This window comes from Platichthys flesus, chromosome 9, assembly GCF_949316205.1.
Source record: "Platichthys flesus chromosome 9, fPlaFle2.1, whole genome shotgun sequence".
Classification (NCBI taxonomy): domain Eukaryota; kingdom Metazoa; phylum Chordata; class Actinopteri; order Pleuronectiformes; family Pleuronectidae; genus Platichthys; species Platichthys flesus.
The window spans coordinates 8497793-8523617 of record NC_084953.1 but is presented as its reverse complement, the minus strand read 5'-3'; the positions used below and the strand labels follow the sequence as shown (position 1 = coordinate 8523617).

The 25825-nt window shown below is 42.4% G+C and overlaps 2 protein-coding genes across 4 annotated transcripts; both read right to left on the bottom strand.

Annotated features, from left to right (window-relative positions):
- Window positions 1-7: 7 nt before the first annotated feature.
- crtc1b (CREB regulated transcription coactivator 1b) lies at window positions 8-16970 on the bottom strand. Of its 3 annotated transcripts, none has more exons than XM_062394988.1 (14): window positions 16744-16970; window positions 14384-14500; window positions 13776-13901; window positions 12899-12960; window positions 12560-12654; window positions 11991-12055; window positions 11864-11904; window positions 10908-11131; window positions 10054-10205; window positions 9703-9933; window positions 8630-8716; window positions 6633-6719; window positions 6369-6543; window positions 8-5866 (listed from the first exon to the last, which is right to left on the bottom strand). In XM_062394988.1, the coding sequence occupies exons 1-14, from the start codon at window positions 16867-16869 to the stop codon at window positions 5655-5657; spliced, it is 1800 nt and encodes a 599-aa protein (XP_062250972.1). In that variant the 5' UTR covers window positions 16870-16970; the 3' UTR covers window positions 8-5654. The 3 variants fall into 3 exon arrangements, with proteins under 3 accessions (XP_062250972.1, XP_062250973.1, XP_062250974.1); XM_062394989.1 differs by having other exon boundaries at window positions 8-5860; XM_062394990.1 differs by lacking the exon at window positions 8630-8716.
- Window positions 16971-18944: 1974 nt separating this feature from the next.
- klhl26 (kelch-like family member 26) lies at window positions 18945-24704 on the bottom strand. The gene is made up of 3 exons (XM_062395760.1): window positions 24470-24704; window positions 22277-22459; window positions 18945-21767 (listed from the first exon to the last, which is right to left on the bottom strand). Exons 1-3 carry the CDS (start codon window positions 24517-24519, stop codon window positions 20186-20188), a joined length of 1815 nt encoding a protein of 604 aa, XP_062251744.1. The 5' UTR covers window positions 24520-24704; the 3' UTR covers window positions 18945-20185.
- Window positions 24705-25825: the final 1121 nt, after the last annotated feature.

Genomic DNA, 25825 nt, shown 5'->3' with positions numbered 1-25825 from the left:
TCAACAGCTTTTAGTGGAAATCAACATTCTGCACATTTCACAAGCATGCACATATCCAAAATAATCTGTTGAATTTTGCATTTGGAAATACAGATTACAAAATAGAACCGATAGCAAAGACAATATACAACAGGATCGAAACATCATGCATGTCCACAGCAACACGCTGCTGCCATGTCGTTTGTTTGTTTGTTTCTGAATTGGCATTATTCTGCAAATCAAGACTATGTGCAGAGAAAGATCTGTTTTTCCACATTCAATTTAATTGACATTTTTCTTTCCTCTTATAAACAAATGGTCACATAAGGAGAATCACGGCAACAAATAAGTACCTACAGATCTTTTTACTACGACTTACAGGACAACAGTGATTATAATGCTATTCTCACTATAAGCTTGAAGTGGAACTTAAACAGTGGGGTTTTTTTTTTCATAACCTTTTACATGTTTCTATGAATTGTGGTTAGAAAACCCAGGTTATTAAAGGGACGCGTTATTCAGACCTAAAGCTCTCAGGGAAAAAGCAAAAAAACGACTGAGCAGCGAATCTTAAGCTTTTGTTTTCAGGACCTGGGAAACACAGGACGCCTGTTTGAGCTTCACTCATCTGCGTTCTCAGATTTTGATTCAGGACTTTTTAACACAACGGGAACATGGGCTGTGCTAAAAAGACAAGTGGAGTCTCAACCTAAAAGAAGCAGGTGAATGAAATGTCAATGATCTACGAGACGTGGGAGATGATTTGATGTGATCCGTCTTTCTCGTGTTTGAAAAATCGACCTTCCGTTTTAGTTCGTTGGCCAGAATTTACTTTTTTTTGTTACAATTCAGTGTTTAGTTTCAGACTCACTAGATTTGGTGACCCCCAAAGTGTAGACTTAGATCAGGGGATGGATCCAGGCTATCTTAGTTTTTTCATTTTCTCCAAGAATAATTCAAGGATCTTGATGATGAAACCTGAATTTATTTGGTTTTCCATATTAAACTGTGGGACCTGGGCGGAGGCCTGTTCTCCACTGAGTGACATTCTAGCTCCAACTCCAATCAAATTCGTATTAGCTGCTTAAATCCAACTCTTAACCTCTGCTGTTCCCTCTGTGTGACGAGTGAAACGTCCTGGTCTCATACGTCATTTCATTTCTAGGTTTCCCACTTGGTGACCTTCACACATCCTGCAGCTCACCGTGCTTTATCCACCATGTTTCTAGCAGCTCTACACATCTGGTAGATCAGAATGTTCTGCAGGAGAACTGCACATGTTGGACTTTCGACAGGAATCACACATTCGTCATTTAACCAGGGTTTTAGGGTCTGGATAATTTCATGAGGGGACACTGCTGAGGCAGCACTGTTGCGTTGATGGTGGCAGTGTGAGTGTCGAGTCTATTTGAGGCTGAAACTAACCACTGCACTCGGGTGGTTTTAATGTCACTGTTTGTACGTGACTCACTCAGACGTGTGTGTGTGTGTGTGGGGGGGGGATGACAAACAGAGAAATACATTCGGAGCGCCGTTCCTTCCCAACACGAGCGCGCAAGCTGCACTGGAGTAAAGCCCTTTCTAGTGTTGTATCTCCTAAAATCTTCACGGATTAACCTAAAAAGAAAAGCCAAAATATAGTTTTCAAAAGGAAAATAAAGAATTCATCTTTTCTTTGACATGAAAATATCTCCCGTGTACACATCTGTAGTGGAGTCAGCATTCACATCGGGCAGAACAGTCCCTGCTCAAAAGCCAGGAGGCCACAAATAAAGTGCCAAGCAACTAGTGGACAAAACCATTGCACAAAAAAAAACAAAACAAAACAGAATTACACTTTACCCAGTCCAGAACCTGACATGATAAGCAACAACATAAATCTTCTTTAGGTGTCTATCATGTCATGCAGTGGACTGCGATGTCGCCCGCTCCAATTTTATCAAGAAAGCCAAAACAGGTAATGAACATAGGAGGAGGAGGGGAGGATGCTCTTTTTCATACGAGAATTGACCATTTACAGCGACTCGTACACAGATGCTACAGTAGGAGTGGAACGAGCAACAGTCGGGGGGGGGGGGAGAAGATTGAAGAGCAGAGACAGAGAAAGAAAGAGAGAAGCCGCAAGGGGCCAAAACACTCCAAAGGTCGGGGGTCATTTGGCAACAGGCTGGGACTATAGGACGGTGCCACAGAGATTACATTCTTTTATCATTCGTGAAGAACCATAATACAGAGATGGAGGTAACAGAGTCACAGAAATTGAAACTTGTCGCACAGGAGAAACCCATACATGCATCCCTCTAGAGCGTGTGATCGCTTGAACGTTACACGGATCAAAACCTGTGGAGCAAGAGAAGGTCTTCGTTTGTCGAGGTTCTGTCAGTATAGTCATGCATTCAGTTTCAGCTATAGCGTATGTACAAGGTCAGTGTGGATGACTGTTATTCAGCAGGATGAGAGAGGAGGAAATGACAGGAGAGCTCCAACCACTGGCATTACCCACAATGCATCGGTGACATCAGGCTGAGAGATCAAATAAGAACATGTTTTTTTTTGTGATAAAAAATATCGACTTTATATAAAGAAAACCGGCTTCTGGTAAAGTGTTGTGCATTGCTGGGGGTTTCGTTTTAGTGGCTTATTTTTCAGGACCTGGCTCATAACTGCCAGATGTTTACAGTAACTAAAGTTTCACTGATCTAAAACCTTAAATTAGGTTGTTTTCCTTTAGGATCAGAGAGAGACACAAAGAAGTAATTAACTGTGGAAGAGGCAGAGATGCAGTTTGTGTGAAAGTGGTTGTCAAGATTATCGACAAGTGATTCAATAAAAAGAAATAGGCGGGACGAGCAATTTAGAAACAAAAAAAGATTAAAAAAAAGAATTAAGTAAAGCTGGATTTATGCTTCTCTGTATAAATTCCTAGTTCTGCAAACTATTTCATTTGATTGTCATAGCACCACTGCAAAAACTCCACTTCCTGCAGCCAGCATCCTCCAGACGATCAGGTCTGCGTCATTTCACAATTCAATTCGGATCCAAGGAGATTAAGCTTATTCTCAAAATGCACATTTGTCCAGCGATTGAAATCCAGGCACGAGCAGGGGCTACTTAGATGTGAAGGTTAAAGTGAGAGCGGTACAAAACCTGAAGGTGAAATCAAAAAAGTCCAGCTCTCAAACTGAAAGACCTCGCTCTGGAATAAAAATTAAATAAAAAAACACCATACAATGACGGTGGACAGAGATCTAGCACTGGGACGGTGCCACTAGTTCACAATATACATATCTCAAGCTACTTCCAATTGGAGATGATACTGAATCTCTTTCTCCATTTTGTCCTCAATAGCCATTTCTACCATGTTTATTAACCTTTGGCCCCACGTCACACACAACACGAGCAGGCAGCTCCAGGCCTCGCTCCATCACCAAACCATCTCAAAAGTATAAATCCAGCTTAACTTCTGGAATGTGTCAAACAATGAAACATCAGGAGGTGGAGAGTTTTTTTCTTGAAGGGTGATTTGTTTTGTTTCGTCTTATTTGCATAGGAATCACAGATCTGTCGAAGGCAAACCAAACTTTTCGAGGAGGAGCACAGCAGATGAGAAACTGGGGAGTCGGGCAGTAAAACCAAACGTGATTCCTGTCTCGGGAAGAAAAAGAAGTAGAAGAAGAAGAAGAAGAAGAAGAAGAAGGGGGAGGTGGGAGGTGGGGAATTCTTCCCAATAGCGCTTTAGGTGAGTAAGTGATTAGCACGTCTGTACACAAATATAACAATATACCAAACATGATCCCACAGACCTACAAACGACTCTCAGGGAAACTCTGACAAAAGGCCGAAGCAGTTTTTTTTAAATTTGACACTTGTTTTCATACATTTTGGCAAAAAGAAACGTGTGTGTGTGTCATGAACATAGTTAGTGATGATGTGAGTACATTAAGAGTTTCAGAGTCAACTACGTTCTCGATTGTTGTCGTCGATGTGACCATTTTAGTTGTTTGCAACACTGAATAGAACAAGGCCGATCTTGTTGCTGGCAAGAAATTGCATAAAGTACTTTAAATATATAAATAAACTCATTATTTCTTCTACGGAACCTTTATGTTCTCTGTTCTCTTTACTTACTCTAGTAAAAATAATCCTTATTTTCATAAACTCTGAAATCGTAAGATTGCATCTTATGGATACAACTGTCTGAAGGCGTTTTAAGTCATCTCCTACACTCGACCATGGAAATCTATTGTATCTATTCGCTGTAGAGAACTTTGTTATTGACTGTGGTAAAGATCAGCAGAGATTTTGTTAGAGCTTCCCTGTTCAGGAGCAGAAAGCCTCCCCATAATTGCACCGCCTCCATACTTAGATTTTTTTTTAACGTTTCTTTTTTTCTTTTGCCCCACTTTTAAAAAACATTGACAATTTGGCTAAAAACTGTACCGCTACAAAATACAGTACATTGATTTGTCAAACCTTACACAACAGAACCACAAGTATCACTGATCAAAAGTTAAGTTTCCCTCAAATACACAAAATGTTACAATATGTTACGAAAATACGCTGTCACGTCAGACACTGGAGTAGAACAGTAGAACACTCATGTAAGGCAAAATCAGGTGATTTCACAGTGACGACTTCAAAAGGTTTGAGATTCGAGTGTTCTCTGGTTTAAAAACAGACGGCAGCAGTCTGAACGTGTGTTGGATTTTGACCTGCAGAGCATTAATTTTGGACGCGTTTCTCTCGCTTTCTAGTTGAATAGAAATACCTGATGATTTTCTCAGATAAAAAATAATTTCAGTGGCGTAAAACCATCCATCAGTGGAGACGAGGACGTTTTGATTTAAGCGTTGGGCGGCGGCACGGCGGCGTCGACCACGTGCCTACATCGGAGAATGGCACATCTAACACCGAAGAGCAACTATGGGGAGGTTTTGCACTCCTTCATTAACCAAGTAGCTGAACAAACACAATATAAATATGTTAGTTATTAATAAATAGACACAAATTACATCAGTGCAATTGTACACTATGCTTACAGAGAGCATTTTGGCATCAAATTTAAATTATGAAATAGAATATAAAATCTTTAACCAAATAAATAAATAGAACATATAAATACAGAAAGCATCAAAACGTACAGTACATGATTGAAAATAACTTTTGGTTTGTCAAAAAATAAAGCTTTAGGTGTGAAGGAGAAAGCTGTTGCAGCATGATGGGGGAAACCAAGTCACCTGATCGCCAGGTACAAGCAAACCGGATGGAGTTTTTCTTTTTCTCTTTTTTGTTAGTTTTTTTTGATATAACAGCCGTTATAACAGGAAACGGTTTAGCCCAATGTCCGAGCAGCTTCCTGCTACGAGCAAATATAAACAAATACTCAAGTGGATATGAAGAGAAAAAAAAATGTGCGTTTGGAATATATGTGGCATGTAATGGTACACTGTAAACACAGCAGGCTAGCGAAAGCACTGAGCGACCAATCTCGTTCAAAGGGACAGCAGGGCCATTCCCCAGCAACCACTGGATGTGTCCTGAGGTCGGACAGCTGGACAGCCATGCAACGAGGGAGAGGGTTCTTCCTGCCCTTTGTTTCTCTCCATTCACAAGTTAGTGTTTTTTCGTTTTTTTCTTTTCCTCTTCTTGTTATTGGCCACGGTCAGCCTCTAAGGTTACAGCCTGTCCATCCTGAACGTGTCCTCGGTGGCCGGGTCGGCGAGCACCATGTCGGGGTCGTTGAGCATGTGCAGTCCGTCCAGGGTGAGCGGGTCGATCTTCAGCTCGTCCAGAGGAAACTGAGAGTCTGTGTCGAAGCTGACGTCGCCGACGCCAGCCAGAGAGTTGGTCAGCTCTTTGGAGAGGCTCGGAGGAGACTCACCTGTGACTGAGACACGAGACGTTAGAGAAAAAGCCTGGAACTGACGTCTGAGGAAGACGAGGCAGGTGGACAAGTATCAAATTCAGATTTTGAACCAGAAACTAGAAAATTTTAAACACAAATCACATGTAAAGCCAGAATCTATCTATCAATTTAGAGCAATATCATTTTCAGTTTAAAGAACCAAGGGACATGTTTGGAGACGTGTTTCCTGTTTGATGCTGCACATTTTTTCCTGCAAGCATGGCTATATCTATTATTTTCTGTTTATGGTTTGTTTTATCTTTATTTTGTTATTCCCTTCTTTGTTTTCCTTACCTTGTTTCACAGCCTTATGCAATTTGAAAGGCGCAAGAAAAATCTAAGATGTCATAAATATTATTGATCCTATAACCTTGTCAGTGAAAACTTCTGGGAAGTTAACAACATATACATGTTTCCATGAACTCATGGTCAAACTAGTGGACAAAGGTAAAAGTGGATGTAGTGGTTTGGCCCGTGTGGCTACCTGTGAGGATGATATTGGGTATGTTGCTGTGGCCACTGTAGCCGAGCTGCTGAGAGTCCTGTAGGCTGCTGCCAGTGAGGCCCATCATGGCCGCCTGTGTGTAGTTGAGGGTGGAGCACTGGTTGTAAAGGCTGGCGGAGCTGATGGGGTTCTCGATCATGTTGAACTGCTCCAGCTACAAACCAGTGAAGAGCAGATCTGGTGTAAAGTTAGGGGCTTTCAGAAATCAAATACTCTGGCGGTTGTTTGTGTGTTCTGTGTCACCTGGTGAGAAAGTGCATTGGTCTGCCTCGATGTCAACTGCTGATCATAGAAGGAGTCGCCAAATATACTGCCCACTACGGGGATGTGCTGGAGAGAAGAAGGAGGTGAAGAGATTCAGATCAAAGAGGAAGAAAGCAGCTCCGATTAAAACAAACAACAGGAAAAGCTACATCAGCCACAAGGCCGGTTCATCTGGGCCCACAAGCAGGAACTGCAGCGATGGACGAACAGAAAAACACAAGCAAAACACAAAGAAGTACGAGTGTCAGACTGAGCAGTGACCGAAGCGAATGGTTTTTGTCATGGTCGAGAATTAAAAAGAGGTGAATGAAACACACTGGAAAGACTTAAAAAAAAGTTTTGTTTTCTTTGTTTGATGTTTATATTCACCACACACTCGGAATTATTTATTTTTTCTGAAGGTGTGGGGGCATTGCATAGCTCATCTGGTAGATTTGTTGCGCCTTATACCAAAGCTTCAAGCCTCTTTACAGCGACACGAGGTCGATTCCGACTTGCTGCCTTATGATGCATGTAACTACCCCCCCCCCCCCTCTCTTTTTCCCCTTTCACACTGTACTATCAAAATAAACAACAACAATTGTGTGAAGGTGTGGATGAGAATGAACATGATGTGGTTGTTTGTCCCGACCCTGTGGTCAGGACACACAACTGCAGTGATACACTGACGAGAAACACAGATCTACATGTTGAAGGGAAATTCTTGTGTTTGTCAACCTGAGGGATATTCTCATATTTGACCTTCTTCGGCTGTAGAGGTTTGGGCGGCGAGAACAAGTTTGATCAGGAGCATGTGGAGTTGCTATGTTAAACTATTTAAATATATATACAAACACACATTACTATATTCCCGAGGATGTCTATCTTTACTTTGAGTGGAAGATTCTGTAGAAGTTCTCTTAAAGAAGCTTCAGGGACTTTTTTCCACCCAGTGTCAGTCTTGCCAAAGCCTGTGTCCAACATCTCTACAACCAGAGAGCTGAGTAAATTATGAGAAAACCAGCAGGTGGATAAACATCAAACTTTCCCTTCAAAATGTTCTTGCAATGAGAAAAGCGCTATCGAACAGAGTCAACCCTGTGATTGGCTTTCTTCAGTGGTGGAGCCCTGGTCTAACATTTCCAACATGACTGATGCAGCTGAGTTGACCAGAGGACGTTGATCAGTGTCTAATATCAGAATCTTGTTGGTTTGATTTGATCTGCATCTATAAACTGTACTTTCTCCCTTTTCGAATCTCTCCTCTTCACATTTCCAAGTAAGCCATTTTTCACGTTAACTAAAATAAATGCTTTTTTTTCTGACTTATTTCAGCTTTTGACAGAGTAACTACTTTTGTTGCCGTGGCCTTCAGCCATGAAATGGCTTTGCACCTTGAAAAACACTAGAGACATGGTGTACTATGAAAACACATGCAGCTGTTATTTTCCTTCCTGTCGAATGTTTTATTGAAGAGGGAATAAAGCTCTGATGACTCTTCCCCAAAAGGAGGCAGCGACAGCGATTTGTTGTGTATGTAAATAACAGATGTAAAGTGATGCAAAGAGTGGCGCTCCAGTGACCCTAAATACAAGGGATGGTTACTGGGAGGATACTTGTGGGCAAGAAAACAGAGAAAAAAAAGAATAAACCATGTTTAACACTATTTAGAAATATTTGATCACTTTTCCATCACAACGAGTCTCTATCACAAGAGAACATGGTTTCAATTATCTGTAGCTCAAACCTAAAAAACCTTTATCCACAGTAACACAGTCGGGGGCCTCCATCAACAAACTACGGCCGTGTAGTCATGCACAGAGTGTACAGCGACAGTGGTGATGAAGATGTGAGTGATGCAGGTGCTGACACCATGAGCGATTAAACTGCCGATATAGAGAACGAAAAGAAGCAGCCTGAGTCATATACGATTAGCTTTCCCCCCGGATGCAAAGCCCTTCCCCAAACAGCAGCTAGCTCGGTGGGTGGGCCCTTACTTGAGGTGAGCCGCCGGGGGAGAAGCCTTGATTGGAGACTGGGGAGGTTGGAGACTGAGTGGCTGGTGAGCCAGTCTGATTGCGGTACTGTTGGAGGGAAGAGGGTTAGCTGGCACTAAGCTTCATGCCTGTCACACACAAATCTCAAACGATGGGTTGTGAGAGGGCTTCAGTGAAGAATCTGCTCGGTAGAATGTAGAGTGTGTTTCAGTGTAGGTGGGAAATATATCCAATCGCCACCAGAGATATCGTGGGGGACATTTGTGGCTGGCTAGTTTGTCTACACATCTGGAAAATACAACAGTAACCTCTGTTACTCCTAGTCTGGAGTTAAATGGTACAGTTCAAGTTACTGTTGTATTACAGACCCCGTTCAGACCTTGTATTAACAGCTGCCCTGAGTAATCTGAGCACAAGTGGTCAGCACCATGTTCAGGTCTGTGCACACCCACATTCAAAGGTGGTCTGGGACCCATGTGGCCACATTCCTTTCGAAGTCCTGGAACCAAATAATGAAGGACCGCCATCTTAGCTGACGTCTCTGACCCACTACAGATTCAATATATTTTCAAGCTTCTCAGCATCTAAACGCTGATCAACACGAGGATTGAAACTTTACTTGAATTGGTAAAAAACACACACACACACACACACACACACTCTCTGTGTTAACTCCAACTTGATAAAGACAACTTTGAATACCAGGTCTGAACAGGGCCATAGTGAGTGATCAAACTAGTATTTGTGTTTCTTCTAAGCTCATTTCAGTCAATTTCTTGCTTTAACAATACACATAGATTCATGTTTAAAAGATCTATAAGCATCTTCCTGAATATCACACAAGTTATAGAATTAAAAGTCAAGTCAAGAGTAGAGAAGTGTTTCTCCTGGGAAGGTTAGTTATTCTAAGACATGACAAATTAATGGGTGGCGGTTTATACCAGGCTGAATGCTGGGCCAAACAATAAATTAACAAAATAAATAGAAGCTTAGGAATAAGCAAAACGGTGCCAGTCGTTTCCTCAGGCTTACTGTTATCTCTGCTTCCCCTCTCTGACTCGATAGCTTCTTACCGAGCTGATGCTGATGCTGGCGATTGTCTGGGTCTGGCTGTCTGGGGAGGGGCTGCTGGCGGTGCCAGTGGAGGCTGGAGTCGGGAACGTGATGAGCTGGATGCCCTGTGACAGGACCTGCTGCTGCTTCTGCAGGTCGCTGAGCAGCTGAAGCTGGGCCTGAACCGTCAACTGGTTGAACAGGGGATACTGGGCAAGCTGCTCCAGGGTCAATGTCTCTGTTGGTACGGCCTGAGGAAAGAAGGATAAAGATTCTGTTTAAGATTGAGCTCTGTCCCTGGGTTTGACTATTCTACCATTGTAAAAACACCATTGAGGCCATAGCTTAGAGCTGGATCAGCAGATCCTTACCTGTGTGATGTTGACCGGTGAGGACAGGGTGGGAGAGAACTGCTGTGGCGACTGTTGGAGATGGAGGTCAGAGGTGAGGGTGAGCGGCACCACGGGAGGTTGCCGGCGCTGTGCCGTTGCAGTCATGGTGGGCTGAGAGGAGGTGGGGATCCCTGCGGAGGACAACAGACACTATCAGTGTGTTTGAATGCAACTCAATCCCAACAAACTGATTTGAAAAGAAGAGTTACAAAAGCTACAAGACATTTTAATTCAAGTAAAAGCAGGAAAGGCTCTTCAATTAAACATTTGTCTTAAGAGGGAACTTAATAAGGCTAAAAGCAAACAAAACATTTTAAAATATTTTCCTATGTCAAGTATACAAACAAAAGCAAGTTTGAGAAGTTGCTTCTTGAGATTATAAATGAAAATAAATAAATGAATATTGGATGAAAACATGCCGGGCAAAATGTAAATGTTGAATTCCGTTTAAAATGACTCTCACTTTGTTCATTGGGCCTTTCCACACTGAGTTCTTTAAATACAAGAGACTGAGACCAAGTGATGCTACTGAGCCAAATTGATCATCAGTCCAGAAAGAACAAACCAGATAAGATGAAAAGCAGCCAATAGCCTGCTGATCCAGACTCTGAGATCGTGCCAACACTGCATGTGCTTTCACTGGAGGTGGCAGCGTTTGAGCGTAGAATAGCATCCTGCTTATTTTGGAACTGAAAATGGATCAGGTTTTTCTGTGTTAACTTCATAAGAGATTCTGGCGATGTAAACATTTTTACTTTTCTTACCATTTGACTTGTCTTTGTTAACATTTACTCGACCTCCCCACATATGGAAAGAGAATTAACAGCTGTTACCGTGACTGGCTGCGCTGATGCCCAGGTGGGTGAGGTTGGTGGTCAGGCTGCCCGTGCTGTTGGACGAGCTGAGGGAGGGGAAGGCCACAGTGTCCTCGGGGTCCAGCGGAGTGGACAGTGGAGGAGGGAACTGGATGTTGGTCAGATCAGGCAGCGAACCGCCGGTGTTGTGTGCAGCTGGGAGCAAAGACGGGTTCAATTCCTGGTCTGGTGATGGGAATATACTAAAAAGTAGAAAAAAATGTTTCACCTTTTAGATTTCTCGAAAACTACGAGTGGCTAGATTATGACCAACAAACACAGATGCAAATATGTTTAACTACAGACACTGATTATTCGAAATAAGATTGAGTCATATCTTTAGATCTGGCCATTTGTTCAAATTGCTATGCAGTTGTTTAGTATAAGTCTGTGTGGTAATTAATTTGGAAGTGACATTTCTGTTTCCTGTATTCTGAATTTCTGGACTGGCGACCGTTTTGTGACTTCAACTATACGCAATATTGTAGAGACATGTATTTAACTTTCTTTCTAGTAGTGTTGAAAAATAACAACAGATGACTATAAAATGGAATTCATTAATTACATGTGTACCTAATGGGAGTCTTTGAATGAACACCCGGCTGACGTATGATATATCAGTCACAGGCCAGTGTTTTCTTGCCGTAGAACACATTAAATATAATAAATAAAACAGAATACATAATAAATATGCAATAAGAAACACTGTTCACATCTTTCTGCTTGTTATTGAGATCAGTTGTGCGCTACCACAAACATTTCCTCTTACACAATAGGGGAAGATGTTAAAAGCGCCTTTCCAGCACGTTTCCTCGACCAGCTGTCTTGTATCAGTGCACTTACAGCATGACTTATTTACGGCTGTGTGTCGGCTGCAATACTCCGATAGTGTTTCACACTAAAGAATAAGAACCCAATTGACTTGTGCCACTCACTTGATTCCAGGGACATCACATGTGTTGGGCTCCGACTCATCCTGATGAGAGAAGGAAATCATGAGCCACGATTCTTGTATCTCAACAAAGTGTAAAACCTTGCAGCCCCTCCCACTCCCATCAGTACCTTCTTGTCATTCCACAACTGTGCATCCTTGTCTGCGTTCGACTCCGAGTCCTCCATCCCAGGCACTGTTAGCAGCAGTACTAATTAGTGAGACACAGTTGCTTGCAAGACAAAATACATTACAATTCAAATGAGTGCAAGAAATGAGTCATCAATATCCTGCCCAGTCAAGCAAAATAAAGTGCTGTGCACTAGATTCCCGAGTCTCTAGAAATAGAAGGGTGACCACCAGACGGTTTGAGTGGATGCCAGGCAATCTTGGCTTCATTAGAGCAGGGCTTTGCACATAAAAAGACATAATCCATGGATAATCAGAGAGTTATTGATCCTCCTCTCTAGATTATCATGAGTCAGCTTCATTCAGAGAGGTTACTCTACAGCCAGCTGCCGACTGTATGCTACACTGCATGCCGGGGCAGTTCCCCGCCGAAGATCAGTATGTGTTCACTCCATAAATGTTTCATCATTTTATGTGCGACATGTCCCTTTTGTGTTGCTTAAAGTTTGCCTTTGTCTCACGTTAATAAATAAAAGCCCCTCTGTGTCTCTGTGTCCGGAGCTTGTGTTACCTCGTTTAGGCTGCAGCTCCTGTGATCCCCCTGCAAACACCTCCTGGGGCTTGGGATTCATGGCGCTCTGGTGTAAGGCAGAGTCTGAATTTGTCCTGCATGTGTGAGAAAGAGGAGACTTCAGCGAAATCTGCGTGCAAATTCTTCAGCATCGTACACTTTTAGATTCACTTTTGTCTGACATTTGTATCGCCTTCTTTGTTTTTGATGAATTTGGAGGTTTTATAACAACACAGATGCAGAGTTTTGAAAGTTAATTCTTTGCAATTGAACTGTATTCTGTTTTGTTTTGAACTATTTATCGCTTTGTGAAAAATGGGACAAATGGGAGGTGCTTACCTTCTCCAGCTAGTGTCTGGCGGTGGTGAGAGGTAAACTGAGCTGTAAGGACAGCTGTCAATGTGAATTTAGTTAAGGCTCATAAAGTAGACGGGATGAAACATGGATCTGCGCTAATCCATACTTTCATGCCTCTTGGCTGACTCCACCCGAAAGACCTCATGCATACACACAAGTGTTGGGATCTAATTACATTGAAAGGGCCTCGAGTCGGTGTCTTGTTATCTAATGGTGGAACATATTTCTAAGAATAATCCTGTCAACAAGAGAGAAACAATGAAGGCTCTCAAATTCACCTCACAGAGACGATAGCTCACTATCCCCACTTCTTGTGTTAGACATACGTATAGTGCAGAGAAATCACACTAAATGAATGAGGCAAATATCCGCTGCTTCACTGTGAGGTCTCAATGTTAATTGTTATTATTTAATAGCTCATAAACTAAGAGAGGCAGAAATTCCGGTTTCTTTTACAATACATTGCAATTTCACTCCTTCCTTACTTCTGTTAGCTAAACTAAGTCTCAAAGCTCGATCTTGAAGACTGACACAAATTTGTCCCAAGTTAAAATTCCTTCTCGAAAATATCCGTTATAACAATCATAAAATAATGCAGCGGAAATTAAATTTGCATTGTATTTGTGTCTGTGAACATTTTGATTGCAAATAAATGACAGCACCAAGGAGATAAGTGTATCCCCTTAAAAAATATCAAGTCTGCAGTAATGTATAAACAAAACAACTTAACTTGCCCCAAGTGTCGGTCACCGAAGGCAGACCAAAACAAGAGAAGGTGTAAATCCCACTGGGATAAAAACACCCTCTAAAATCAAAAGCAATTACAAATAAAGTCAAAACATCCTCAAACAAAGGATATTTGGCGTCCATGTTTGTCGACTGACAGCGGCCGGCGGTGAGGAGAGGTGATGCGGTTCCGGTCACGGTAAACACGCTCCACCAGCCCGTGGTGCCTGGTTGTTCGACTGGTATCCAGCACAGAGTTCTAGAGTGAACACACCAGGTGAATGAGGCGAGGAAAACCCACTTACAGACACAGCAAAACTATGTCTAACGATAATGTCTTAGGATTAATGGTGTAAATGTGTTCATTTCAAAATGAGTCAAGCCATGGGCCCCCCATACTGGTGCTTGAGTTGGCAAATGTATTTAAAGATGGAAAGCCATGACAAGCAATGATATACTTAAAAATTTAGGAACCAAATTACACGTCAGAGTCGAACTTGTATATCTTGTCGTGCACTTCTGACTTCTTTTCGTTCCTGAACCAGGACAAAACCTGGTCGAACACTTTACTGCCCTCAAGCTGATCCTGTAGACTCTAATATTCACTTTTTTGAGCCAATCTTTCACCAATACTACATATAACTGCAACCTTTGCATGTCCAATATCATCAGCAACAGCTAAGAAAGGTACACTGGTCGAGAACAAACCTGTGATTTACCAGCCAGAGGCTAAGGGCTCACCTGAAAAGGCAGGTCAATGTTGCCATTTCCAATCTGATTGACATTGGGCAGTGAGCCTCCATAGTACTGTCCACGATTCTGCCCTAGTTGCAAATACTGGGTCTTCTGTAACTGCAACTGTGCAAAGTAAAATTGCATGAAAGCATGAGTGAATGATTGATTTCGATTAACAAAAAAAGCTGATACTAAAAATGAATGATGGTTGTCAGTCCACAGTTGTGAGGTGAATGATAAATTAATCCATTAAATGACACATGAAATGTAATGATGATGTGATGATGATGATGATGATGATGATGATGAGACAGGCCGATGTGGCTGTTTCATGAGTCACCAAAGAGGCAGACGACATCTTTAAAAATCACATCAGCTGATGTGAATGACACCTGACTGACAGCTGGTGTAATTACAATCAGACCTTCCATGTAACACACCTGGCTATTACATCAGCCACATGTCAGAACACGACAAAAGAAAACTCACAAAAGTCATATGTGTTATTACGAGAAACACTGTGATGGAAGGCCTCCGGTGCCAATAATGAACTGAATGTGATGGTCTGATGACAACACAAAGAAATCAAGCAGAGACCACAGATCTGAGAGGTTGAGTGAATTCTTGTCCATGCAGTAAATGACAGTACAGCTCAGGTTCACACTGACGCAGCACGTGGTTAGTGGGCATCATTTCCAGCAACAGGGCCGACAATTAGCCCAAACATTTCCTGGTAACAATATGGTCCGACTTTTATGGTAAATTCAGTAGAAACCACGATACAATTAATTGATTGACATTTTTGATTCTGATGACTGGTTGTTCAATGAAATACAATCTTCTAAAATATTCAGATTTACATCATCACTGTTTTATGATTGTTAACTGAATGCTATTGAACTATAATGAAATTATTACGTTAAGAAATGAAATTATAATGGTTAATCTCACTTTTTCTGGTAGTTTATATGTTATAATTTAATAAAAATTGAATAAATCACTTGTTTAATCTATGAAACAAAAAAAATGAAAGAATCTTATCACAATGTGTTTGAGCCTTCAGTGACGTCTCACAACAAACTGTCACAAACCACAAACAATTTAATTTACATTTATATAAATAAGTACAAAACTGTATATCTTCACATTTTAGAAGCTGAAACCGATGTCAGAATCTTTGCCTTTTGGCATTTAAACCTTTTGAATGCAGGGCTGGACAATAACACAAAATACGTGATAATCACAATAATACAGAGGTTAGATTTACACTGATGAGGGTGTATTACATCTTATTTAATATGGTATAAACACACACAGATATTAGTCATTCTCTGCTATTTTTGTCTCGAATATAATTTTTGGTCATAACCATCTCGCACTGGTGAATTAAGATGACTTATTGCCTTCCTATCAATAATAACCATCAGACAACTCATCATTTCAGCTCTAAAACAAATCTCTTGGGATAATAATAACAACAAGCAGATAATCGAGCTGGATCTATTGGTGATCGTTCAAATAACAGAACAATCTATTAGTAGCCTTTTTGATAACAGTACAAATATTGAAGTTTATTTATCTATTCAAGCAAAAAAGACAAACATCTGCTGCCTACATCCTATGAAAGGACTATTTATTTTATCTGCCGTGTGTAGCAGTTTTTGGACTGATGGTCGTATAAAACATATCGGAAGACGTTGTTTCATTCATTCATTTTTTTGTTATTTCGTCTTGTAAAAACAATATGGAGTTGCGCCCCTGTTGGGATGAAGTTGTCAAAGTGACAGCGACTCGACGTCGACATGAACCACCTGAAGGCACCTGTCAGGGGCTGGGGGAACAAAAGCGCGGCTTCTATTACAGCTAAATATTCATTCACTAAAAAGAGCGTATCGTTAGCACACCTGGCTAACAGGCTGCAGAGGTGAGGCTAGCTAACGCAGGGTGGGGGGGATAACAGGTGATATAACGTGATGCTCTCGGAGGCGACACATCCAGCTGCTGCTGCCTCTTCCCCCTGACATGTTGTGATTTTGGGGCTCCGGGCTCCCCCCCCCCCCTCGACGTGTTCGCTTCATGTCAGCTGCTGTGACCGGGCGCAGGTGCACGTCCCCTCAGCCCGGATAACGACGCTGCTCGCCCGCCCGCACGTCGGGTTTGTGGCCGGACCGAGGCCGCGGTGCCTCGACCGGGGCGGCGCGGAGGCGATAGTGGGTGAACGCGGCGAACGTGCCGGGCAACTTTAGCTACTTTAGCATCCCGACGGTCGGGGCTGATCTCCGCAGCGCTCGGTTAGCTGCGAGAGGGGAAAACACATGAGAGAGCAGACGAACAGCGGCGCTACGGACGGTCGGTGCTGGTCTCACCCGGGCAGCTCTGGTGATGTTCAGCTCCTTCATGACCTCCTCGAACGCCGCGGTCTCCTCCGCCTGTTTCTGGTTATGCAGAGCGATTTTTTCGCTGAATTTGCGAGGATTGTTAGAGGACGCCATCTTTCCCCTCTTCTTCTCAATGGAATGTTACGCTACGCACCACGCCGAAGCAGAGTGGTGACGTCATCACGCACGGGCAGTGCTGGTGCTGATGCTGATGCTGATGCTGCTGCTGCTGCTGTTGTTGTTGTTGTTGTTGTTGTGGCTCCTGCAGCTGTGGACAGTGACCGTGAAGCTCCAGTGAAATAGGATGAACACGGCCGGATTCACCATCTGAGGAGCCCCGGGGCCAAAAAGTGTTGTTGGCCCCCAATAGACATGACAGAGGAAACAAGAAGTTCTCTTCAAATTATCAGTTGATTCATTTGAGCAAACGAAGAAAAGGAATCTGCTCTGTTTTCTGAATTAACAACTTCATTTCCATTACAAAAATAAACTCTGGAGTTTTTCTGAACTAACAAGATACTTCCCCTCAATTCAAAATATAGTTTTCCTTTTAAACCCCCCTCCCCCCCACTGTTTTCTGAATTAATGAGATAAGTCGTTAATTCAGGAAATCTGAGCAGAATTTGTTCTCTTAAGTTGATGCAATAATCTTTGGTAAGTATGTGATATTTTCCCAAGTTTTCTAATACGGTTATCTTATAAATAAATAAATAAATAAATATATTTATACATTTGATTTTATTTGTTTAGCACCTTTCATACAAGAAATGCAGCTCAAAGTGCTTTACATACAATACAGATAAAAGTAAAAACGTGCTAAAAATTCAAACATGTTAAAATGCAATTCATATAATAGAACAGATTTTATTCAACATAAGAACATGGTCTTAAACTAAATTTAAAAGGAAATAAATAAGATAAAATAAAATTAATAAAAACTGAAAAGAAAGAAATTGATAAAAATGTTAAAAAAGCAGGAGACTAAGATCTAGTTAAAGGCTGAAGTAGAGAGAAATATATAACGTTTTTTGAAAGACCTTTACTAAACTAGCTTATTTGGTATTATCTTATCTGATATTTGGAGCAGATGATCTCAGTGTTCTTGAGGGGACCTTATTAACTAAAGAGTCAGCTATGTAACCCTCTCCTAATCCATTCAGAGCCTTGTATGTAAGGAGAACCTTAAAGCCAATCCTGTGTGTAACAGGCAGCCAGGACGGAGAGAGAACCAGACAAATGTGTTCTCTCCTCATGGTTCTGGTCAACATCCGAGCAGCAGAGTTCTGAATGAGCTGGGGTCTCGGTTTTCTTTGGGAGGCCTATAAAAAATGCATTACAGTAATCAACTAGTAATCATTTCTCACTGGACAATTCATATACTGAACAATCAATCAATGATTAATGACACACAGACACACACAGAGATACATACAGGACGTATAAAGCATTTTGATGAAACCCAACAACAGCTCAGGTCTAAAAGTAAGATTCTGATGCAGGGTCCCTCAAAAAGAGCCAGGCCCACCACATGAGGATTTGGTATGTTAATGGAGCATATTAACTGTATGTATATTAAAAGTCAAATTAAGTAAACCCGAAATGATAGGTGAGCCTGAAGGTTTGTGGACACCTATGAGTGTGATTTATACCTACAATAGATTTTCCTGTTTCATTACATTTTTCTTTGAAAAAACATGAATCCACTGATCAAATCCCCATTCCTGAATTTAAGTGAGTAAATTGGTACGATCGCAGAGCCTGTGACCATGTTCTGTCCAAGTGTGTACTGTAGATGTCAAGGAAAGTTTGGGAAGTTGGTTTGACAAAAGACATTTTAAGCCTTCAATTTATCTTCTAGGAATTGTAGTATCTAATATTTCAACCAGATTATTAACAAGGAAAAATAATCATTGGTTGCGGCACCAATGACAGGAATTATTACATATCTTTTCAGGTGAAAAACCGCATACAACTTTTCCTTGTGTCTGTGCAAAATGTGTGGAGACAACATTTGACTAAATAATACATTTTAATAATGCAAAGGCAGTGTCTTATTGTGGAAATGAATCCTCACCTCAGCAAAACAGAAAAAACGAAAAAACACCTGAGGGTTATGTTTAAAACATGATACACCTCTAATAAAGGGTGCCGATAAAGCTACAAGTGTGTACATTCCCCTCTGACAGCGGTTTCCTTTTATATTGCACTTCAACAATATAATGTGCTTTTATTGGTACAGGCAGAACAGGACAAAGGCAAACAGGAGACACTCACTGTCATACGGTCGCATTTAAAAAGGAAATAACAAGAACATTAAGCTTGATTCTTCCTTATACACACATTCAAATCAAGCAGCTCATGAATACTGCTCGGAAAAAGGTGCAACAGTGTGGTCAAAGGAAATACTGAGCGTGAAAGTTTAAGACTCGTGCGAGACGTTACAAGACAATTGATCCCTGCAACATCAAACGTTACATCTACCGAGTGGAATACAACAGGTAACACAAAAGCAACACACACTGAAATTATGACTACATTATGCAGCTGCGTACAGTATTTTATTACTTTGAGTGACACAACTATAAGTTTGTCGGTGGCTGGGGTTGGGATGTGTTATAAGTAGTAATTAAAGACAAACAAACAAAAACAAACATTAACGATATAATGTAGAATTGATCAGCTGAGACGTGAACTTACACACAACTTGTGTTTACTGTGCTTTTGATTCTGTGCATTGATATGTTGTTTGGTGATTAGGCATGTGAGCAGTAGGATCAGTTTTCTTGCTTGTTTATGAAAAATAAAAACCAATCAAATAAAAAAATCACAACTGTACAATCAAAATGTCCAACATTAAAAAGATCCAGTGTTTGCACAGCAAAGATTTCAATAAAGAAATTCCAAGATTTCCAAGTCATATTAAGTTGATAAAATAAGGAAAAAAAACAAACTATCAAAGACTGACATTTTCAAAATATACTGATTATACACTATATTAATTATATAATTATATAATGACTCACTTAAAATGTAACTGGCAGATAATATATTAATCAGTCTGGTGTTGAATTCAAACAGAAAAAATACTCATCTTACGATAGGCTTTTCCACTGAAACGTGATAAAATGTGTCAAAACAGTCAAAATCTATAATTATAATAATTAAACCTAGTTCCTGTAACACAGAAGTGTCCCAACGTAAAAATCCAAGAGTTTTCATCTCTGAAGTTGTGTCTCTTAAATCAGACACATCCTATCCTTAACAAGAAGAGAAAATAATATGCCGCTCTGTGTAGTGCTGCTTAGAAGCTTTAGAGGTCCTTTTCTCAAATACACATACACACACAAAAAGTTTAAATTACGTTCACACCTTGTGATGACACGACAGGCGGCAGGAAGAGCACATGGGATAAAGTCTTCACAGTCGCAGGTCAGCGTTGCGTGGTGTTTTGTGGAAGTTTAATCGGTGTACAAGCGATGCCAGCAAACGATTCTGGGAAGTGCAAGTCCCTCTCCCACTCATCGGTCTCCGTGTTGTACACCTGCACGATGCTTGTGACGTTGTTCAGGTGCCAGTTGTATCCTCCCACGATGTAGATCTTCCTGTCCAGTAAGCAGCAGCCTGCCTCGGACTGCCCGGCTCTCATGGGGCTGACAGTGGTCCACTGGTCATTCTCTGGAACGTAATACTCGGCGGCCAGCACGTCAAAGCAACGGTCCACGTGGTCCATGCGGCCGCCCAGAGCGTAAACCCGATCCGCGCTGCTGATCATGGCGTGCAACACCCTGGGTTCATTCATGGGAGCTCTGAAGTCCCACTGGTCTGACACTGGATCATAGCAGTGAAACGTTTTCTTGTCATCCAGCGAGACGCCGTAACCCCCTGAGACATACAGCTTCTCCCCACACGATGTGCCTGCATGACCCCAGATCCTGCGTTTTAACGGTTCCACGTAAGTCCACTCATTCTTTTTTGGGCAGTAGCACTCCACAGATGATAGACTGCCGGATCTGTTGCGCCCTCCGGTGGCATACAGCTGTCCACGAAGCACGTTGAGCTGAAATTGGATACGGCCCTCCTGCAGGGATTGGATGCGCAGCCACTGGCTCAGGTGTGGGTCGTAGCGGAAACAGCTGTCCACTGCGCCCTCGCCGCTGCGGTACTGTAAGTGCTGCCCGCCGACGACGTACACAAAGTTATCGAGGACGGCGACGCAGGCGTGGCTGCACCCCGTTTCCATCTCCGTCAGCTCTCTGAACTGGCGGGCAGTGACGTCGGGGAGACAGAACACCTTGGTACTGACTGTGTGGTCGTTGTCGGTGTAGGGCGTCCCCCCGAAGGCGATGAGCGACACGACGTCCGAACGAATGAGTGTCCGCGAGGATTTCATCTCATGCTGTCTGAAAGGAAGGATTTGATAGTTGAAGGCCTCGAGGAGATACTGGCGGCACAGCACCTCCTCCACCATGATGTCCACCGTCTGAACACTGTCCACCAGCTCGGAGGAGCGCATCAGCGGGAAGCGCACGTGGCAGAGGACAGTGCTGGCTTGAGCCCGGCGAGACTGGTCATACTGGAGCCAGCGGATGGCGGCATGGAAGAGATCGATCTCGCTGCAGTTCTTCAGTTTGTTGCTCTGCAGGAAGAAGACCAGGCGCTCCATGGGAATGTGCAGAAAGTCCTCCACCTCAGCAATCTGGAGGAAGTGACGAAAAGTGAAGGCATCCACCGACTCCTTCAGGGAAGACAGGCTGAAGGTGGTGGCCATCTGGCCGATGTGCAGGCAGCTCTCCACGCTCATCGCGGACTTGAGGAACTCTTCACACAGCTCCACAACTGGGACCATCTGGAGAAACACAGCAGCTCCCAGCACATCTTGAATACAGTCCAGGTCTAAAGTGACCTCAGAACTGTAGGCAAAGTCGATAATGTGTTTCAACCCACGGGCGGACAAGCCCCTCAGCTCAATGGTGTCTTGCTTGGACTCCCTCATGCCGCCAGTAAACATTGCTCTGAAGCACAAAGAGAGAAAACATGACAGTTTTAGGAAATCATCCTACTGGATTGTTCTATTTACTGTGTGGTGTTAATTGAAAATGAACTGAAAACTGTTTAAAGACACAAACCAGAACAGAAGATAATCAATGGTTAAATTCATATTAAAAATCAGGGCCAAATTTGTTATGTTTATGTTAAATAATTCATAGTTTCCCTAAGGCATGGACTTTCCACGTATGTAATACATAGTTCTACAATTCAGCAGGAACTGTAGAAATATGAATTCTGTGGCTCAAATCAAAGACAAAGGGGAAGACAACAGGAACCATTAATGCACTTTGTTCCACCATTCCACCACCATTGCTGCTCCCCTACTGAAATGCTTTGAACATAGTTGATCTGTTAACTGCAGCCTGCTCTGACAGAGGCACTCAGGATAGATTACTCCGGATAAGAGCATCTGCTAAGTGTTTCCAATCTAAAATGCAAAGGGGAAGTGAACAGTCTTTATGGTTCCACTTACCTGAAATAATCACTACAGGCAGCCAGCACAGCTTTGTGGACCTGGAAGCGCTCCCCGTTGATGGCCAGCACGACATCAAGCAGTTGGCCCTGAGCCCGCAAAAACGACAAGCCCTGCAGGAGGGTGGCGCTGTGACTCGGGGCCGAGAAGGAACCGCGCAGGGTGCTATTCTTGTTCGCCATACTGGAAGAGGAAATACAGGCCTGGTCACAAGCTGGGATTCAGGGGTTCGAATCTAATTGGAAACACTTACTAGAAGCAACAACGCCAGGAAGAGAAATCTGCTGGAATGGATGTCGTCCTTATTCGTTCACAGTCTATGGTCCTTATAAACAAACTCTCATGGGTAGGGGCGGTAATATTGTGCACGTAAATGTCCACATCGGACAAGATGAAGTCTTCACTATGATGGAGGAGGACAAACAGGGACTGGTCCAAACGGTTCCATGTTGCGTGCGTTTTGTCATTCATGTGAAGGATTAACTCACCACGTCCTGCGTCCATCAAGCGCCGCTGGACCACACCCACTAACCACGCATTATGTCCCATGCCATCAAGTGTAGACCACACAGTGAAAATCTTATGTAAATCGAATTATAGTTGTAAAATGAGGCTTACCTCCTTTTGGTACATTTTTAGCAGACTAATAGTTTCTCTTCAAGTCAAAAAACACACCCTTGTCTCTCTTCAGATCGTATAAATCTTTCACATTTGCAACAGTCTAAGACATCAAAGAATTATATGACCACTGACATTGGGACATTAAAACAAACTAACAACAAGGAATTATTTACTTTGATGAATGCTTTCAAGGGGCTGCTGTGGTTTTAAGTCATGATTTCTGCTTAGATGTCATCAGGCCGGGACTCAACAGTTTGGAGTCAATTGGACCACATATCTCTGTGATTCAACAACCTGGTGCTTTAATGGTGATTCATCCAAATTTTACAACCTGCCACGTTCACACTTTGTAACAAAAACTCACAACTTGAGTTAGTTGCAGTCTCCAAGGAGTGAAGCTGACACTCACCGAATGTGAAAGCTCTTGGAGGAGTTTGTTGAAATACACAACATGTAAAATGTCAAAAATCCTGTCATATTAATCAAATTGGTGCCGACTTTTCGTCCGGTCATGACACACTTGTGTACCAACTTTGGTGCAGATCGGTTAAACCAGACAGAATTCTGTTAGTATAATTAAAAAGGTGTTTTTGAACTGTAGCATGTGGCGCTCTCTGCTGTATGTCCTTGTCCCAGTGCCCCTTGTGGGAAAACCACAGGTGTTTGATGTCGATAAGAGTGGACACGACACTGTGTCAGCGAGGGAGCAAGAACTAAACCTGGATCAGATTTAAATCTAAATGGCATCAGTCAAAGCAAGTAAACAGACTGTCCAGATTTAACTTGCAATTTATTATTATTATTATTATTATACTGTTTTCTGCAACTAAATTTGCTTTGTTTAGTTGTTTAAGCTTCAACAGTTAATCAAATGAGCAATTAGCTTCTACTTTGACACTCGTTTGAAGCATTTGAGTCAAATAACCGAGTAAAAACTTGAATGAGAACTTCAAGGGCAGTTTAAAGATTATCTGAGAATAATAGCTGTTCGGGATAATTGATTAATCAATATTAATAATCATTAGTTGCAGTCTTACTTGGTTTATTGTTTCATTAAAGGAGAATTAATCTTCACAGTAACCGGTACAGCAGCTTGGTTGCACCAACATTGCCAACAAACACTTTTAATATTGTTTTACTCGTGATACGTTTTATTTATCCACGTTTGTTCTCACAGCGATGAAACACTATAGCTTCACATACAGAACTCCAACACGTGTATAAACACACGTGTACATATAAACCACTCGTGATACATGAAGTCAAAGTAAACAAGAGCGTTAATAAAAGGAAAATATGTTACTACATAATAAATGCATGAAGTTAAATTAAGCTGTTAACAACAAAACACACAGAATGTGTTGTAACAGCTGATCATCGTCAGGCAGTGCTATTGCCCGGAGGCCCGGACAGCACCTCGGTGATTCCTCGGTGTCAAGCCCGGGCACCAGCGCGCTCCGGCCGGCAGGAACCGGGGCTGCAGTGCCCGGAGCCGCGGAGACTTCAGGCTAACACCGAAGGGACCAGTCCCACCAGCGCGGACACAACACGTCCTCCCCCCGCGCCACTCACCTGCTCTGCGAATGTTTCGAAGCAAAGTCCCCACCGTCCGACTCCGCCATGTTCTAGCACAGAGCAGCGCGCATGGGGCATCTTCATGAGCGGGGAGACGAGGTCAGCAGCCCGGCTGATCCGACCATAGTGTTTGGAAAGTGAGGAGCGCGCCTGTTGTTCCAGGCACCGAGGGAGAGCAGCAGCCCGAGGTCCAGAGACGACCTCTCCTGTCTACCTGTCCTCCCCCTGTACAGAGCACCTCTCACCACTGAGAGGCGCCACTGAGCCATAAACACACCAATAGGCCTGCACTAGTTCCCGTCAAGGATGTATTGGTTCCCAAACAAACCGCTAGAAGTTGAACAATGGGTCCTCCAAAACAGAAATAGGGCTCAAAACAACGTGAAGCTCCGTAGACAGGGTATCGTACCAGAAGCTTCAAATCTTCTTATTTTGAGGGAATGCACACGACCACAGTATCAAGGCTACAACTCCAGACAACAATTGATAATAATAAGTGTCACAAAATGATCAAGTTATCGTAAATCATGCATTATTAATCGTATAGAGCACAAAATAAATAATGTGGGATAAAATAATTATCGTACACCTGTCAACACTGGTTTTTAGTCATGTGCTGAACTATGGATTACTATCCTGGCATTCTCCAGAGGGGCTGTTTGTGCAAATGCAAATGTCCGAGTGAGAGTCTCCTGACCTTTTGCGGACTTTCTCTGTGTCCAGTCCACAAGTATAAAGTCTGCAGAAAGTCTGACTGTGTCTGCTGCAGCAACCTCACCTGAACTTCTGCAGAAATTCCGAAACCCAAATTCTCTGCACAATCTGTGTTTTTTGTGGGCAAGATTTACACAAAAACTACTGGAGGACTTTCCACAAAATCTCCATAGTATATGGGTCAGGGAACAACCCAGTAAATATTGTCGCAGATCAAGATCAGGGGGCTGATCGGTATTTGCATGAAGTACAATTCATCTGCAGTTGTGCCAATGTATATTGAAAGATGTCATAATTGCCCTAATTCATTGTCTTTCGTCTGCAGATACAAATGAATGTTGATGTATCTGTTTTTACAAAAGTTTCCCATCCATACCAGACCTACACACCCATGAGTTCTAGCACTGTTGTTAAATTAAGCTTTAGTCCAAACGTGAGGAAGAAACATGTGTGTACTGTATATATACACACAGACGAAGCAATGTGGTGTCGCTAGATAGTATTTAAACCACAAATTGCATTCATAAGATGTTAATCGGTCGTCTGTGGTTGGGACACATGATATTGATCTCACTGTGGTGAGAGATAAAGTGTGCGAAACTACAATGGAACATACTCGCTGAATTTAACTCTTAACCA

Excerpts from the sequence above, each read along its gene's own strand:
- crtc1b (XM_062394988.1), bottom strand. The coding sequence starts at position 16,869 with ATGGCGTCCTCTAACAATCCTCGCAAATTCAGCGAAAAAATCGCTCTG. Across the intron at positions 14,501-16,743 it reads ACATCACCAGAGCTGCCCGG|TTGCAGTTACAGAAGACCCA; the intron begins GTGAGACCAGCA and ends TACTTTGCACAG. Across the intron at positions 13,902-14,383 it reads ACATTGACCTGCCTTTTCAG|AACTCTGTGCTGGATACCAG; the intron begins GTGAGCCCTTAG and ends TGTTCACTCTAG.
- klhl26 (XM_062395760.1), bottom strand. The coding sequence starts at position 24,519 with ATGGCGGAGTCGGACGGTGGGGACTTTGCTTCGAAACATTCGCAGAGC. Across the intron at positions 22,460-24,469 it reads TCGAAACATTCGCAGAGCAG|TATGGCGAACAAGAATAGCA; the intron begins GTGAGTGGCGCG and ends TTCCTCTTCCAG. Across the intron at positions 21,768-22,276 it reads GCCTGTAGTGATTATTTCAG|AGCAATGTTTACTGGCGGCA; the intron begins GTAAGTGGAACC and ends TTTGTGCTTCAG.